This window comes from Eptatretus burgeri, chromosome 15 (genome assembly GCF_056783735.1).
Source record: "Eptatretus burgeri isolate ZD-2024b chromosome 15, Ebu_testis_v1, whole genome shotgun sequence".
Lineage (NCBI taxonomy): Eukaryota > Metazoa > Chordata > Myxini > Myxiniformes > Myxinidae > Eptatretus > Eptatretus burgeri.
The window spans coordinates 57765354-57783959 of record NC_140975.1 but is presented as its reverse complement, the minus strand read 5'-3'; the positions used below and the strand labels follow the sequence as shown (position 1 = coordinate 57783959).

At 42.7% G+C, this 18606-nt stretch overlaps 1 protein-coding gene across 5 annotated transcripts in view; it reads left to right on the top strand.

Moving 5' to 3' along the window:
* The window catches only part of LOC147012259 (MAP/microtubule affinity-regulating kinase 3-like), a 185236-nt gene that overhangs the window by 112893 nt on the left and 53737 nt on the right, over nucleotides 1-18606 (top strand). For all 5 annotated transcript variants that reach the window (XM_085856141.1, XM_085856139.1, XM_085856143.1 and 2 more), the window contains 4 exons: nucleotides 1039-1275; nucleotides 1563-1682; nucleotides 10174-10273; nucleotides 13605-13717. In XM_085856141.1, coding sequence (XP_085712267.1) covers nucleotides 1039-1275; nucleotides 1563-1682; nucleotides 10174-10273; nucleotides 13605-13717 — 570 coding nt within the window. The remainder of the gene's footprint in view (nucleotides 1-1038; nucleotides 1276-1562; nucleotides 1683-10173; nucleotides 10274-13604; nucleotides 13718-18606) is intronic.

Here is an 18606-nt window from a genome sequence, read left to right as displayed (position 1 = left end):
ATCGATGCGAGAGGAGATTGTAAGCAGCCGCTAACACACATGGCCGTCATGAGCAGCACAAAGGTAAAACGAACGCGTCTTCCGTCTATCTTGGATGGTCAAAGAGGATGAAAATAGGGGTGTTTTAGGATGTTAGGTCAACATTTGGTCAGTTTGAACGCTGATTTTCTTGAATCCCGATTTTTCGCGACCCCGGTTTTTTCACGATGACATTTTATGGACCTCAACGATTGCGTTATAACGGGGCCACACTGCAGTTGTTTATCGTTATCAAGTATTATGTACTGTACATAATTGTATGTGCTATACTGTACTTTTATATGACTGGCAGTGTTTTGACGGTGACGACATCACCAGACAATAGGAATTTTTCAGCTCCATTATAATCTTATGGGACCACCGTCGTATATGCGGTCCGTCGTTGACTGAAATGTCGGTACGCGGCGCATGACTGTATGTATGTATATATATATATATATATATATATGTATGTATGTATATATATATATATATATATATATATATATATATTTTAATGTGTACTCTTTTCCAGAATTGAAAATAAATTCTTAACTAATGGGCCCTTTATTTACTCTGAAATTGTAAAAATAATAACTGGGGTGTCTAATCTTCATGTTGGAGAAGCAGCAGCTATATAAATATTTGAAATTCTACTTGAATAAGAAAACAAGTGCAAGCAAGATGGAACTGTTGTTGAAGAAAAATGGTAACAATGATCGTCTTCATCATGCAGTTTTTAGGATTTACAAATTACAAATGCTCCCATCTCGATTCTTAAAATCCTCCAGTCAGGTTCTTCAACGGAAGAACCACTGCCATCTTACTTGTACTGTTATCAAATGCTTGATGGCCTCCTGTTCCCCAACACGTTCTGTGGCCTGTTTTTAGAGTAAAATATAGCTACAAGTCAAAACTAGGCTTATTTACCTTTTCAAAACCATTATCAGTGCTGTGACGATTAACCTTGATACATATGACCTTCCTAACTATTCATTGCCCTTCTCTTCTGCACTCCAGGCAGAAAACCTTCTTTTGGACAGTGACATGAACATTAAACTTGCTGATTTTGGCTTCAGTAACGAGTTCACACCAGGTGGAAAGCTGGATACGTTCTGTGGTAGTCCACCATATGCTGCACCAGAACTGTTTCAAGGGAAGAAGTATGACGGGCCTGAGGTGGATGTCTGGAGCTTAGGTGTCATACTTTACACACTGGTCAGTGGCTCGCTGCCATTTGATGGGCAGAACCTCAAGGTGAGAATTCATCTTTGCATTTTTCTTTCAGGGTTGGATGCTCATTTTGAGTTGTCAAGCTGCATGTTGATATTTTTTTTTTGTCGCTTGTTGTTGAACTACTTCCTCCATATTATAATAGGGGCATTGCTTTTGATCCAATAAAGCACTTAAACCATTCATTGCCATTGTTATGCTTGTCTAATGTCGTTACAATTATTTATCGAAAATGCATATCCCCACAATCATGGAATCGAGTGTTACCATATTGCTTTTGACTGTGACATTGTATGATGTGCATTAATTAGGAGCTTCGGGACCGTGTGCTTCGAGGCAAGTACCGTATACCGTTCTACATGTCTACGGAGTGCGAAGCGCTTCTCCGACGCTTCCTTGCTTTGCAACCTCACAAGCGTGGAAGTTTAGAGGTGTGCTTCTTTTATTAGGGTATTCACACCTATCTAGCACCCATCAAGTCACTACTGCTGGTGACATCTGCAATGTGGGGTCACATGTGCAGTGCTGCTCAAATTTATTGACTGTGTTCGAAGTTTTGTGTTTAGCTAAGTTGTGTGGAAAACCCCACGGGTTAAAAATAGTACATCAGGATTCAATCCTAGCATGGGTCAGCTGGCCCGAAGGCAGTAATTACACCGAATGAGCAGTAAAAGTCCCAAGTAACTGGTTCTTTTGGTGAGTGAAAAATATAGCTCTGGAAATACCCCTCATATCCAGCCATTTGTGGCACTCGTAAATCACATCAATCTCCTACAAAGTAAATTTAATGTTGTAGTGTGGACCACCGGACTGATGCTTAGCAACTTTTGTTTTTATTGGAGAAAAAAAACAACAACCAAAGATGCAGAAGAAACTTGAACGGCTCTTGTTGGAGCACACAGCTCTGCCAGGCTGAACAGTTTGCATTTTGTATCCCACTGAAAGGCTGGATCTAGACCTGAACCAAAATCAAATTGGCTTGTTCTTGTCACTTGACCAACTCGCCCACCAAGTTTTGTCATAACCCGTTCACAACATTTTGAGATAACATGCTGTACAGTGGTGCCCCCAGAATCCGAATTTAGTTCGGATTCCAAAAAGTTCGGATCCCAAAACTATTTTCCCAATAAGAAATAATGGAAAGTGAATTAATCCATTCCTGGACCCCAAGAAAACCCACATTCAAGACACTTTCAACTGAAATTACCCATGTTTAAGGTAAAATAAGATGAGTAAATGACCTTTTCTGGGTCATGAATCTTTTTCCAAGCCTGGGGGATGAGCAGGAGCGTTGTCGCTTCTTCCATCAGTCTGGATGCAGCTCCGGCCTATCAGTGGCCACTGGGATCCAAAACGTAAACTGTTCAGCCTGGTGGAGGTACGTAATTAACCATGAAGCACCAAATGGTGTTTTATATCCCAGTACACTCTGTGGAGACACAAACGTGCCGTTTTCACCGCACAGTTCCATGGGAGAGAATCAAGAGGTGAAGCGATTGGGTGACGCAGCATGACATCACTACCATGCTCGTGAAAAAAAACGTTGAGTTCGTTAAAGCCGATTCGTCAGAGGGTTCATTTAATGAGTTCACTTCACGACGGGTTTTCGCGCTTTTATCGCTTCTTTATTTTTCAGAATCCTCCACACGGTCGATTTCGGCAGCTCGAACATGGCAGCGAGATCAGACACACGCGTACCGCTCTCATGCTTAGCGATAAGTTCTTTCTTCAACTCAATTGTCGTTCTCACGGACTTCCTCTTATTCCTATTTGCTTCACTGCTCTTCTTGGGTGCCATGGTGAATGCACAAGGGTGATAATTGAAAAAGAAAATGCACAAATAAAGGTGAAAACATGAGGTAAAGTAGCGATCGACACACGAGAGATGCTTTCACGAGTACTTCCACTGACGAACTGAATAAACAAAGCGCAAAGATGCGGGTTGAACAGGTGGGGGAGACGCACGTGAACAAACATGTACGCTTCGTTGTGTTCGGTTTTCGAAAATGTGTTTGGTTTTTAGGGCAAAATTTTCTGGAAAAAATTGTTCGGATTCCAATTTGTTCAAACATTGGGGCGTTCGGATTCTGGGGGCACCACGGTATATCATTTTTGGCTTGATCTCCCAATTGTGAGGATTGATTAAATTCTAGTATCTGGATCTTCACTAAAATTAGTCAATTCATCATTGTCACACACCCAACCTGTCCACCAAGTTTCATCCAAATCCATCAATAACTTTTTGAGATATCCTGCTCACAGACAGACTGGCAGCCAGATGGGAGTGAAAACATAACCTCCATCCACCTTCAGTGGCAGAAGTCCTAGTTGCAACCGATGAAAATTTTTTTCAAGAGGGTTTTAGGGCAAGACTGTCAAGTGGAGCTGCCAACTCATAGTTTGCTGACGCATGGAACTCATGCAGCACACGTATGTCATGGCCTTGGGCCTTGGTGATGTGGCTTTGGTGGGTAGTCATGCCATCTCAGTGCATTTATTCTGTTGCTATAGTAACGAATCCACACAAAACATGGAGATTTATCAAGGGTATGAGCAATCTGAGGGTAGAAAGTAAGCACAAGCTATATGAGAAGACAAAGAGAATTAAAGACCGGCTGTATGACGTTCAAAGTGTGCACTTCCTGATTAAATATGATGAGAGTCAACATATTGATGGATGTCTTTTGACCGAGAGATAAACGTGGTTTTGCAAAATTGATTTTAAAATTATTGAATTAACTGGTAGATAAACACTTTATTGGTTCACGAAAAAAAAAAATTCACGAAAAAAATAAGTGACCACTATATTCGTTATTAGTGTGTGTCTGTCTGTCTGTCTTGTCTGTATGTCCCGAGCATAGCTCTGTGGGTTTTGATCCGATCCTGATAAAATTTTGGTGGGAGGTTTATATCATGATCTAGTTGTGTTTTCCTGAGAATGGGCGTGGTGCGCCCATTATTGGCAGAGCCACGCCCAAAAAAACGTGTTTTTAGGGGGTAGCCAATTTCAATTTGCATCTTCTCCAAGGGGGTTTGTCGAATCTGACAGGGGTTTCGGTATTTGGTTAGCCCAATGGCACCTGCATAGCCCCACGGAGCTCGATTTTTCATTTTCGTCCCAAGGTCAAGGTCGCAAGGTCACGAACTTAGAAAATTGCGAATTTTGACATGAAAAATTATCTTCTCCGAGGGGTTTGTCGAATCTGGCAGAGGTTTCGGTATTTGCTTAGTCCAATGGCACCTGCATAGCCCCACGGAGCTCGATTTTTTTTTTTTTTTTTTTTTTTTTTTTTCATTTTCGTCACAAGGTCACGAACTTAGAAAATTGCAAATTTTAACATAAAAATCATACGACCGCCCAAACTTTGAGAGCTAGGATGACAATATTTTTATGCATAATCTTGAGGTCATTCCCCACCTAAAGTCTTGAAACCATTTTGCTCTATCTTGAACACCTTGCCCGTGGCGCCTCCTTCAAGTTTGTTTTTACGCTGATTTCATCAAAGTATGGATAATCCGAGGAGTGCGAAATGCCATATAGCCTATATGACGTTATATTGTTCCTGGAATGTTCCAGAGGAAGTTTTGCACCAAACGTCATAATCCTTGACCTTTGACCTTTAAAGTTCACAAAGGTCAAATTTTGAAAGTTGTAGGAATCGAACCGGGTTTTCAACCTTCGACGAACTTACTCCAATAAGCTATAGCACGTATCCTGTTTCCTTATTTTAATGTCCACAACATTGTTTTGTGACCTTTAAAGGTTATGCAAAGGTCAAATTTTGAAAGTTGTTGAACGAAACTGGGTTTTCGACATTTTGCAGATAATAACCTGTCACTCGTACCACCACATCATGTTGATCATTTTTATAACTTGGTCAAACATTATCACATTGTCTCATCCTTGACTTCTGAAACGATCTACATTGTCAAATACCATCGTGAACCATCGTCGTCTTCAGCCTTGTTTTATTAATAATTACATTTCTTGCTTTTATGATGAAGTTGTTGAATTTTGATTGCCGGCCTCACCTCTTCGGACCAATGACCTTTTGGTCTTGCTTTTTAAACAAGATCCTGCTGACCACAAGGATCGAACCCTGTTTAAAGAACTATACAGTGAGGAGAGTGTTTGACCGAGTTCTCCTTCCTTAATAAAGCAATGGCTATCTTGCAGTCCTGAAATTGTAAACTCTTAGCTTTGTGTAGTGTTCATGATAAAGAAACACTTTATAATAACATTCCTTCTTTATCGCCATCTTGCCATTATTATTGCATTGCACCAAATATAAACTACACACACTTGCATTCTATGACAATGCCATTGGCATGCTTGAGGTGTGACACATTGTAAATGTGTACGATTTGGAGCACAAGCAGAACATGTAGAAACAGGATGGCAGGTACGAGAAGCAGTGAAGAGAGGGAAATAGTCATTGCCTAAATATTGTGCTTGAATTGTAATCCATTTAATGTAACATTTTAAGTATTCACGACCCTCCACTTTTGTCACAATTTGTTGTTGTTACAGCCTGAATTTAAAATTGATTAAAGTTTAATTTTTTTATCACCAATCTACACAAAATGCCCCATAATGACAAAGTGAAAACATGTTTTTAGAAATTTTTATAAATCGAAAATGAAAAGCCGAAATGTCTTGAGTCAATAAGTATTCAACCCCGTTTGCTATGACATTCTAAATTGAGCTCAGGTGCATCCAATTTCCTTTGATCATCCTTGAGATGTTTCGACAACTTGATTGGAGTCCACTTGTGGCCAATTCAATTGATTGGACATGATTTACAAAGAAACACACCTTTCTATAAAAGGTCCCACAGCCTACAGTGCATGTCAGAGCAGAAACTCCACCATAAAGGCAAAACTGTCTGTAGACCTCTGAGGTATAATTGCGAGGAGGCATATATCTGGGGAAGGGTATAGAACCATTTCTGGAGTATTAAGAGTTCCCAAGAGCACAGTGCGCTCCATCATTAGGAAATGGAAAGAATATGGAACGACCCAGACTCTTCGTAGAGCTGGCTGTCCGACAATACTCAGCAACCGGGCAAGAAGGACCTTAGTCAGGGAGGTGACCAAGAACCCAATGACCACTCTGACAGAACTACATAGTTCATTGGCTGAGATGGGAGAATCTTCCAGAAAGGCAACGATCTTTGCAACACTTCATAAATCTAGGGTTTATGGAAGAGTGGCCAGACAGAATCCATTCCTGAGAAAATGGTACATGACAGCACACCTGGAGTTTGCAAAAAGGCACATGAAAGACTGAGAGCATGAGGCAAAATATTCTGCAGTCTGATGAGATGAAAATTAAACTCGTTGGCCTCAATGCATAAAGCTGCGTCTGGCAGAAACCGAGCACCATCCTTACTATGAAGCATGGTGGTGGTAGCATCATGCTATGGGGATGCTTTTCAGTAGCAGGAACTGGGAGACTTGTAATGATACAGGGAACAATGAATGGAACCAAATACAGACAATTCTTTGAGAACCTGCTTCAGAATGCAAACGACCTTTGACTGCGGCGAAGATTTATGTTCCAACAGGACACTGACCCCAAGCATACAACCAAAGTGACACTGGAATGGTTTCAGAACAAGAATGTGAAAATCCTTGAGTATCCCAGCCAAAGTTTAGACTTGAATCCCATTGAGAATCTGTGGAAAGACTTGAAGATTGCTGTTCACTGATGCTTCACATCCTACTTGACAGAGCTTGAGCAAATCTGGTAGGAAGAATGGAAGAAATTCCCCAAATACAGATGTGCAAAGCTGATAGACATACCAAAGAAGATGTGAAGCTGTAATCACTGCCAAAGGTGCTTCTAAAAAGTATTTAATTCGGGGGGGGGGGGCAGATGTTGATTACTTATTGACTCAAGACATTACAGCTTTTCATTTTTAATTAATTTGTTAATATTGTTACGGCTGTGGAAATTCGCAGAACACCATAAAGGTCCTTAGTTCAGTTATTCCGGTAAGTCTGTGTTCAGTTAGATTTCCCCACCGTTGTTTAATGGGAATTATTCGTGTCACAGGGCTGTGATTCTTTGAGATAGTGTTTTTCTTTTCCTATCGTTATTTTGGACCAACCACAACCACACCTGCCTCTCAACAACCACGCCATCCTCACCACTCCCCCAGCAACCGTCAACATCTCCACGAACACAAAAGGGTTGGAAAACAACTCAAACCCCGATTTCTCTGGTAAACAGGCTCGACGGTTGGAAAGCAACTCCCGCCCCCATTTCTCTGGTAAACAAGAATGACGGTTGGGAAACAACAACTGATCCAGCCGATCTCTGTTGGAATGTCCCCCCCCCCGCGCACCGCAAAGGGAGGGGTGGGGCGCCAAGGAAAAAGAAGGGCGCACGGAGCCGCCGCTGAGGAGGTCAGGTCTTCCGGAGGTCAGGGCCGTTGGTCAGAGTCAGTGTCAGTCGGCGGTTCGTGGTCTTCTGCCCGTCTGGGTCTTGGAGAATCGGTCCGTAGAGCGACCCGCTCGTTGGAGCTTGCAGTCGGTGGAGAGTCTGGGTGTCGCGGAGGGGACGCGGACTGGAGGCACCGCTCTGCCAGCTGTCGCGCGCGGACCTGCGCGTTCGTGCAAGGAGCGCCGGAGAGAGCTCGCCCACCATCGCATCACGAGGGTGCAGGTAACCTGCAACGGTCTCGTGGGATTCGTTCGGTCTGCCAAGTCTCACGCCATAAAGGCCCACGGGCCCAGTCTGACCCCCCCTGTCTATGGGGGTGGTCTTTTTCTTGGGGTTTTGCTTCCGAATGCATGTTGTGGCGCCGTGTCTTGCGAAGTAAAACTGTGTAAGTTCTGTACATAAATTGCTTATAGTCGGTTGTAGTGCTTTTACCTTGCTCGTGTCTTGTCCCCCCCCCCCCCCCCGCATTGATTGCATGACTGTACATACGTGCATGTGTGTAAAATAAATGTGCTGGTCTAAATGTAACCCGTTCGTCGTGTCTTATTCCCCCATTGGAACGCCATATTGCATCTCGGAATATTAGTTGGGTTTTAAATACCCGTTAAATAGAATCGGATCCGACTAGGTCGGGCGATAATACCCGCTCGGTTATAACTGCAGAACGGAACGGACCGCTTGAGCGGTTCGTGTCCAAGCCGACCTGCGCCGAGGTACGGTCTCCGGTAGGTTACCCGCGCAGGTACTTAGGTATATCGATATTCGGCGATTGACCCTATTTTGCGCGGGTAGAAAATTGGCTCGGCCGTGGTGGGGTTGAAGACCCACCCATGACAGGGTTCCGGCGTTGTTCTGGAAGGTCACGACTGAATTGTCCGTCCGGTGGGCGAGCGGCTACTATTAGTGGAAAGCGGCCGTTCGCACGCCAGCGGGCGCGAATTCGTAACAATATTTCTGAAAAACATGTTTTCACTTTGTCATTTATGGGGTATTTTGTGTAGATCGGTGACGAAAGTTTTTTAAATTCAGGCTGAAACGCAACATGTCATAAGTCTCGGGGTGCGAATACTTTCTGAAGGCACTGTATGTAGACCCTATTTATTTTATGAACACAGGGTCACCAGCATTTCGTACCTCAACATGCCACAAGAGTTCTTTATTCCACAATTCCAAGAAAATCCTGTCTTGTTACAAAGAGCTCTTTGGACAGGATCGATGCATTTCAACAGGATGGAGCACCACCTCACTTTGCTTGAATTGTGAAAGTTTTTTGTTTTTTTTGAACATCAAACTTTACCAGACCATTGAGGACCTGTGAAATGGCCTGCTCGTTCACCTGACTTAACAAGTTAAGATTTTTTTTTATCTCTGGGGTTTAAAAAAAAAAAAAAGTAAAGTCTACACCAACAAACCAAGAGACCTTGAAGGACTTAAATGTCATATTGTTGATTCTGTCATCCATCCTTAGAGCTGTGATACAAAATGTTTTCTCAGAATTTGAACACCACCAAATTTGAAGTTTATTAATAATCTGAGAATATCTGAACAACACCATTAAAAAATATGAAATAAACTAAAGCTTACAAGTCTATTACATGTATTCTTATCAAATTTATATCATTATCTCGAATCTCAACAAAACTATTGAACGTTCTTTATGGTATATCCATTTTCGGACACCCTGTGTATGTATTACGACTGTTTCTGTGAAGATGGCTATCTGTTCTCACCGCTTGACCCAGTCACCACACTTGGTAGGAATAATTAAGTCGTACAAATCTGCTTACTGCACCTATATTTACCTGCAACTTTTATTCCATTCGTCCTAGTTGAAAGTACCCTTTTGTAAAAGTGTTTGCCATGCCTGATGATGTCATGACATTCCGGTCAGCAGTGCTTCAAGCCCCACTGTCACAGGATCGTTTTTGTTGTCTCAGTTTATTATATTTGTCATGGTGGTGTTGTATGGTCCTCCCCTATCCACCCCCCCCCCATCCAATAAAGTGCCATCACATCCCATCACCCATCATTGGCGAGTATAATGGTAATGGATAAATGTCTCGGGCAGGGAAGCCATAAAAGGACCTTCTCTGAACATTTGATGTGATCGACTTGGCAAGCGTCATTTCAAACGCTGCGTGGTTTAGCAGTTTAAGTTGTAACTGGCCTTGGGTTTGTCACGATGAAGTGAGAGCGAAATATGTCTCTTGAACAGTTTTGGTTATGGATATGCTACTGTATCATCGACGGCTCGACTAATGTCGAGCTTGTTGCGGCGGGAAGTTAAAATCCCGCGATGTTCCCTACGGCTTAACTCGTGTGGAGACGTTCTGAATTAATTAAGCTGAGTCGTACAAGGGATTTTTGGGGGTTTTTTTGCAGCAAACAACATACTGCAGTCACACACTGTGAATTGGACTTCCAGCTGCATATTTTTTTTCTCTTTCATCTTCCTGCTACCACTCTGTTTCTAGCAAATCATGAAGGACCGGTGGATGAATCTTACATATGAAGACAATGAACTGAAGCCTTATGTTGAACCGCTGCTTGACATTGATGACCCGAAGAGAATAAGTGAGTAACTTTTGCTGCATGTGCACTCGCCGTGATTAAAACTCGATTGGGTTCGTTCATAATGATACATTCAATTTTCATTTCCTCGTACTTGGTTTCGGGTCATCAGTAGTGGTCCTTCCTCCTTATTTATTTATTTATTTGAATTTTTTTTGGGGGGGGGCGGGGGTGGAACATAATGGATATATATATATATATATATATATATATATATATATATATATATATGTGTGTGTGCAAGGTGTCAGGCTGATAGGTTTCATGGTTTTGGAGTTATGGAGGACACACACACACATTTATTATTACCTCTGCCACTAAAAGTGAATGAGGTTATGTTTTCACCCCTTTCTGTCTGTCTGTTTACAGGATATCTCAAAAAGGTGTGAGCAGGTTGGGTGTGTGATAAGGATGAACTGATTAGATTTTGGTGAACATCCATATCTGGATCCAACTACTCGAATTTTTAAATTGATTTGTCACCATTGAGAGATCTGGCCAAAAATGATACGTAGCATGATATTTCAAAAAGCTGTTGACTGATTCGGATGAAACTTTGTGGACACGTTGGGTGTGTGACAAGGAGGAATTGATTCGATGTTGATGAAGATCTGGATCTGGATCCTCCTCAAAGTTTTTTCATGTGATTCTTCACCATTGCGAGCTCGGACCAAAAATTATATATAGTATGATATCTCAAAAAGTTTTAGACAGATCCGGACGAAACTTGGTGGACAGGTTGGGTGTGTCACAGGGACGAATAGATTCGATTTTGGTGAAGATCCGAATCCGGATCTGGATATGGGAATTATTTAATTTTCAAAGTTTGCACCATAGCTTCACTAGCTAACAGCTTCACTGTTGACAGATCGGGCCAAAAACTATATAGTACTGTATTGCATGATATTTCAGAAATGTATTGGGCCTGATATGTTCTCGTGGATCAGGCATTACGTGGTGGAGTCATGCGCTCCACCAAGTGCCCTTCTAGTTAAAGATATCACCAGGTGGGTTGACTCAGCCTGTCATCTTTCTAAGGTCAGCAAAATGTTTACTAGATTACTGGGAAGAACGGGGGGCATGGCATCCGTGGCACAACCACACTCCCAGCAAATGATGCAACCAGGAGCCATGGATTGCACATGAAATGAATGAACAGGATTCAGGCTGTTTTCTGCAGATATCTTTGTTTTGTTGGATGAGTGTTTGAAACGGGGTCACGGCCAATAATCTCTCCTTGAAACAGAGTCAATGACTAGTTAGTCTGAAAGCTGGCATTACACTCAATGCTGCCCCACACTATCTAACAGCACAAAAAGGCCTAATTGCAGTGTTTGGCTGTCCCATTATTAAACGTCTTCGAATGGCTTGTCAGACGGGCTGAGGAGAAAATCACCAGCTTGCTTTGCAGCTGGAGAGTGCCGTGGGAGATGGCCTTGCAATTTGTTTTTTTTATTCCTGTCATTGTTTGTCACGTTCACCTACACTTTGTCATCAGGCAGCAATACAGTTGTTTTCTCTACCACCAAGTGGGCAATGAGATGTCCTTTATTTAAGAGTGTTTTTGGTTCTGAAACCATAAAGTAAGTTATTGTGAAGGTTCATTCAAATCTTCGCTTGTCTGATCCACCGAATAGTTGGGCGATGATAAATTGGGCTTTGAACTTTCCACTGTCTTCAGAAAAATTCATTGAATCGCCTGGTATGTTCCATTGCTGTAACAATGGCCTTTCATACAGTTTACTCGGCCTTTGCTTGTGTTGTGTTGAACTTGTATGCTTGATTTTTGTCAAAACTCTTGATGAATGCTGAATTTATTGGGCCTTGTTGAATGTGTGCATTTCTGGTCATTAAATGATAAGAAATCGATTATTGTTATACATATAGTTTGTATTGACCAACTGGTAGTCATGATTTAGCCTTTTTTTTCTGTTATGAGTCTAAATACACTTCACAATGTAATTAAGGTCTTCAATGGGGAAATGTTATTTTTGTTGTTGCTGCTTAATAATAATGCAAGTCTATTTATTTATTTGTTTGTTTGTTCGTAAGCAGCCTGCGGCTGCTTGGTTGTATGATTTACTGGGGGCGTGGCTGTGCCGCTGATGCAATGCCCCCTGTTACCAGTAAGCTGGTCCTCTTTTTTCTGACCTTGGAAGGATGGCAGGCTGTCAACCCACCTGGTGTTAATTCAATGGTAGGACGGGGGCTTGAACTCAAGACCCCAAGATCTTAAGGCAGCCACCTTAACCGTTAAGCCAACACCAGGCCATGCAAGTCCACGCTTCTCAAGGATAGGGTGGATTGCATCGAGATCCGATACTGCTTGCAAAATGCCAGCCTGACAGTTGGATCTTGTTCCTTTGGATTCCTTCCATGATGAGGCAATTCAGTGGAACCACTGCACTCTTACTCGTCCTGTATACTGATTGCAAAATAAATGGTGAATTATTTGCTGCCAGCTTCCAATTTCATATGCACCACATTTTCCTTGATGTATATGTCCACCCCACCTGCCATCATCTCCTGAAGGATTGCCGTCTCACATTTAGTGTTCTGTAATGAGTTGGTTTATTTTCTATTGTTGAGTTATCTTATCCTGTCTTTTGGAATGTGTGACATCTGGGAGAGGGTGGGACATGTAAAAAGAGTAAGATTTATTTGCATTACAATCTGGTGAGTACCAACATGTGAGGTAGCATGCTGGAGAGGCACAGGGTGTTCAGGAACTCGCACCATAATATGTGATTCAAGTTTGCCTGTTGCTGTGTCACCGTTATAAAAGCCATGGGTTTGTGAGTTGCTACAGTACTCTACTGTTGTACTGGAGAAGATTAATCGACTGAAGTCTCGTCTGAAGGTGAAATAAAAAGGCAAGCACAGTTTTGCAATGTGATGTCTTTCATTAGACAATGCAAGTTGTACTGAATAAGTGTTTGTATTGCTTAGAATAAAACTTGATTTGGGGTGATTGTGGTCACTATTATCACACTTTAATGCTTCGCATTCATTGTTTGCAATGTTGGTGATTTTCCTCTTCTTTTTTCTTTATCGTCTTCTTCTTCGTCATCCTCATTTTTTTCATGAAGAGCGAAAAGGGTGAGGGCTGCCGAGGGTCCTCACTTCTAAAGCCAGACCCAATGCATATTCACCCATTAAGTTCCTATCATTTGTCTTTGATCATTGTCACGACTTTCAAATTTTCATTCTACGTATGACCTCACTTCCTTTTTCATGTCTTGTTTGTGCTGTACCACTTGTTTTTGTGTACCTCATGTATATATGAGGATTCTTCCTTCCCTTCTTTATCACCGCTTGTTCGTTGTCATTCCAGACTCTATGGTGAAAATGGGTTTCTCTCGCAATGAAATTCATGAATCTCTCTCGAAAATGAAGTATGACCATGTCATGGCCACCTACCTGCTTCTTGGGATGAAGCCTCATGAGGTATGCTATGTTTCTGTTGTATTTGTTAAATTGTTTCCTCGCCAGTTATGACACACCTTTATACTAATCTCGCAAACCTGTAATGCATCTTCGTAAATTATTTTGATCGTCTGATGTTTGCTTCAGTATCAGGTTTCAAGTATTTTCTTTTTTTCGTTATATTTTTATACAGGCGTCAAGGCTCATGAAAGAGTGGGGCCAATGGGGACAAAGAATCAACAGAAAGAGGAGTTGCAGGTGAAAGCAAACAGAATTTCAGTGGGTGAAGGAAAGCTCAGACATAGAAATGGCAAAGGCAAGAGGCCAACAAACTTGAAGTAATGGAGGGGACAGCATATGAGACAACAGAGCTGTGGAAGAGGTTTACACATGTGAGAGAAGATTATGATGTATTGATAATAGTATCAAGTTTGGGCTGTAGGAGGGGAACAAGTTAATGATTTTTACTTGCAATCTGGAAGGGCAGAGATTAAACAGTGAATTGTGGAGGAGGAGAGAATTGAGCTGGTAAGATTCAGCAAGGCCCAAAACCTTGAGGTACAGGCCATGGATTCTACAGCCTCGTCGGGCAGGATTGGAAGCACCAGTTCACAGCGGAGCAGTTGTATTCCATAACAGCATACATGGTGTAATGGTTAGAGCATCTGCTCTGAGTCTGGGTGGTCGGTTCAAACCCCGGGCGAGTCATACCAAAGACTTTTAAAATGGTATGTGCCGCTTCCTTGCTTGATCAGCATTTAACAGGATAGAGCATGGACAATCCCCATCAGTTGGCATCCATGGGGAGAAGGAAACTCCTCCTGAGGAAATGCTCCGCTGAGTGTGGTGAGAAAAGCAGTGCCATTGTTATGTCTCTGGTACCCAGAGTATCCTGGCAAGTGATGGCACTTCCCCCAAGCTCAGTGGCTGTCGTGTGTGCGTGCATGCGCGCCAGTTCCCTTACGAGCCTTAGGCATTGTATTGCCAAAAAAAAAACTTTCACATGAAGGGCGTTGTACTCTGTTATAAAGTTGATGATGGCTGATGGAAGACTTGATCCTGTGCAGTATTCTAAGGTGACAGCCAGCTTTTTGAGATATGATCTGGCTCTGAAAGATTATCGTGGATGGGTGAGACCAAGAAGCTCTAAGGACTGTACTTTGTAGCAATTAAAAAAATAAAACTACAATGTCTTTGCTTATCCATGATGCTTCAATAACATCATCAATGCCAACCAATTTGCTTGTGCTTCAAACCACTTCCAAGGAAATTTTGGGAGGAGGCACACAAGTGAAACGGTGCTTCTGACTCTCGTCCAAAACACAACTACAAATGCTTGCCATATTTGCACACAGCGTAAGAACTGATTGAAAATATCAGAAAAAGTAAAGTCCTAAAATAAAGTCAAAGTGAAAATAATTTTAAAACCTAAATTTATTTATTTCCCATGATGCCCAGCATTTCAAAACAATTTTTACATGCAGTACTGTGGGACAAAAGCACTGCCCAAATCAGGACTGTGACAGAGACATCGCATGTTTTATCTCACTCCCTCACTCTCAATATCTCCTCCTCATACTCTTTTTTTTTTTATGTTGCAGAAGTCATACCCCACTTCCGCAGCAAGCGACATTTTGTGGCGAATCACTTGGATTATGTCATGTCGACAGGTGAAAATTGCAAGCACTAAAGTAATACCCCGCTACCGTAGCAAGCGACGTTTTGTGGCGAATCACTTGGATTATGCCATGTCGTCAGGTGAAAATTGCAAGCACTAAAGTAATACCCCACTTCCCCAGCAAGCGACGTTTTGTGGCGAATCACTTGGATTATGCCATGTCGACAGGTGAAAATTGCAAGCACTAAAGTAATACCCCGCTACCGCAGCAAGCGACGTTTTGTGGCGAATCACTTGGATTATGCCTTGTCGACAGGTGAAAATTGCAAGCACTAAAGCATGGCGAACTACAGAAGGGCACTCAGTGGAGCACATACCTCCACCACGTAATGCCTGATGCACGAGAACATATTGGGCCCATTACATTTTTGAACTATCCTGTTGTACAGTACTATATCGTTTTTGGCCCTATCTCTCAATGGTGAAGAATCACTTTAAAAATTCGAGTAGTCGGATCCGGATCTGGATCTTCACCAAAATCTAATCAGTTCATCCTCGTCACACACCCAACCTGTCCACAAAATTTCATCCGGATCCGGCTTCAACTTTTTGAGATATCCTGCACACAGACAAACAGACACACGGGTGAAAAAATAACCTCCTTCACCTTCGGTGGCGGAGGTAAACGTAATTTTTGGTCTCCACATATATGAGTAGTATTCTGTTTTTCCACAAGACTTTAAGGATGCTTTGATCATTGCCATATTTAATAAAAATGTTAACTGTCAGGACCTCGGCAATTACCGCGATATCTCTCTACTCTCAGTTGCTGGTAAGATCCTTGGCAAGGTCATGCTCAAGCTCCTGCAGACTGGTTGAAGACGTCTTAGCTGAATCACAGTGTGGATTCCGGGCAGGTAGTTATACCATAGATTGATCTTCACACTATGACAACTTCAGGAAAAGTTAGCTGAACAGAACATGACTCTCTACATAGTTTTCATTTATTTTTCCAAGGCATTTGATTCAATTAGTCATGCTTGCCTTTGGCGTGTTTTCTTAAAATATGGCTGCCCAGACTAGTTTGTGACCCCTTTGCCGGGTTTCCGTGAAGGCATACAAGGGCAGGTTCTCGTTGACTGTGAAACTACTGTTCCGTTCACCATTGCACATGGCGTGAAACAAGGTTGTGTCCTTGCTCCTATGCTGTTTGCCCTCTTCTTGATCGCTGTGTTGGATGTTATCAATTTGGATGTTACAGAAGGTGTCTATCTAACAACGCGCATTCATGGCAAGCTTTTTAATACAGGCTTCCGACATCTCAATGTGAAGACAAAAGTTCATAATATGTGTGCATGAGTCTTGCTTTATGCTGATGGTATTGGCTTGGTTTCACATTCCATTTGTGACCTGCAGAAGATCCTTGACAAGTTTGCCATTACACCTGTGACACTTGGACGCTCCATAAATATCTGAAAGACCAAGCTCCTTTAGCAACCTGCCCCTGGAATGCCATACATTGGGCTGATCCTTTTGCTGAATGGTGAAACACTTCCGATTGCCGACTGCTTTATGTATCTTGACAGCACTGTCTCTAATAACTGCAGCCTCAATGAGGGGCTGGTAACACACATTTGTTTGGCCTGTGCTGCTTTTGGTTGGTTGTGTGACCAACTGTAAAGTAGACTCAGCATTAAGCTCACTTCATCATGCAAGGTATGAAAACAGAGCTGTTTTCCTTTGCTGTCTGTTATACAGCTCTGAGACATTTACCCTCTACAACAGGTACACCCGCTGTTTGTTGGAAGACTATCTCTTGTTTCTGCACAATAACCTTAGGATTAAGTGGTCTGCTCATGTGACAAACAATGAGGTTCTGAGGTGGGCTGGTATGCCTAGCATTGAAACTATACTCCTGAAGTAGCAGCTCACCTGCACTGGTCGCATGGTCAGAATGTGGGATGACTGGCTGCTAAAGGCTATGTTTTATAGTAAGCTTTCCCAGGGGCAACACAACATTGAGCAACCACGGTTACACTACCTAGATTGTACAAAGAGAAATCTCAGGGCCACTGGCATAGATGTACATAAATAGGAAGAGGAGAGAAAGGACAGGCGTGCATGGTGTGTCAGTGCAGCATGGATCCTCTGGCAGAAGAGACGTGGGGGAGGGGGTGGTGGTGGTGGTGGTGGGGCGGGGTCAGCAGAGGCAGATGCCAAAATATATCGTCGCCTTGAACGTGCTCGAACAGCACCACCAAAGAAAGACTTATTTTGTACAATGTTGAGAAAGACTTCTCTGCACTCGATAGTTCTGCTGTTGCCTGTTTGAAAGGTTTACCCTCATTCTGGTTATCTGATTAACTGAGATCATCAGTATCCTCCCTTCTAGACTTGAAGATCTTTACCCTTATGATTAATGTTGCAACTGCCTGTCTGAGAGAGGTCCAGGTATATAAGCAAGACTGTTCACTACCAGAATGTTCTCCACTTTCTCTGGAGGTCAAGCGGTTTGGGTTGGCGGTGACATTTGTGGAGGAGAACGGGGTTTGTTTGCACACTTCTGGATCTTCTTCGTCGAGTGGAAACGACTCTTGACTTACAGATATCTCCACAATCTGTATTGGAGAGGGGTCTGTCTGCCAACGAAACTCCGGCCTTGTGAGCCAGAAAGTTCTGAGCTGGCTTTGGTTTGTATTGAGCGTGAAACAGTCACCAGGGTTCTCATCTGTGGGGATGTGATGCCACTGACTGGGAGTAGACACATTGTGCATCTTGTGAACTCGATTTGCGATGTGTATGTGGAAGCGTTTTGACTCATTTGAAATGTAGCTTAGGACTACCTTTCTATCTGTGTAATGCGGAGTGCTGTCTAAGGTAACTCGACATTTAATCTCTTGCTCCACTGTTTGCACCAACACTGTTGCAAGCACTGCACTGCACAATTCTGGATGAGGTATTGAGATGGCGTGTGAAGGTGTGACTTGCTTTGGCTAGTAGAAGGGACACACGTGGCTGTTCATTCTCGTTGATAGCCAAAGGATAGCAACAGCTACAATGCCGGGATTACTGGCATCAGAGAAGACATGGACCTCCCTTCACTTGACTGGGCCGAAGTTTAGTGGCTGGTAACGTTGTTGAACGTTGATGCTCTTGAGATGGTTTCGTGAGTTGCGCCAGCGCATCCATCTGAGGAGGCATGTTTCTGGGAGTGGCTTGTTTCGTGTGTTGCCAGGAACATACGGTTCCTTTCTCATCTCAGCCATCAGTTCATGGAGTATAACTTTGCCCT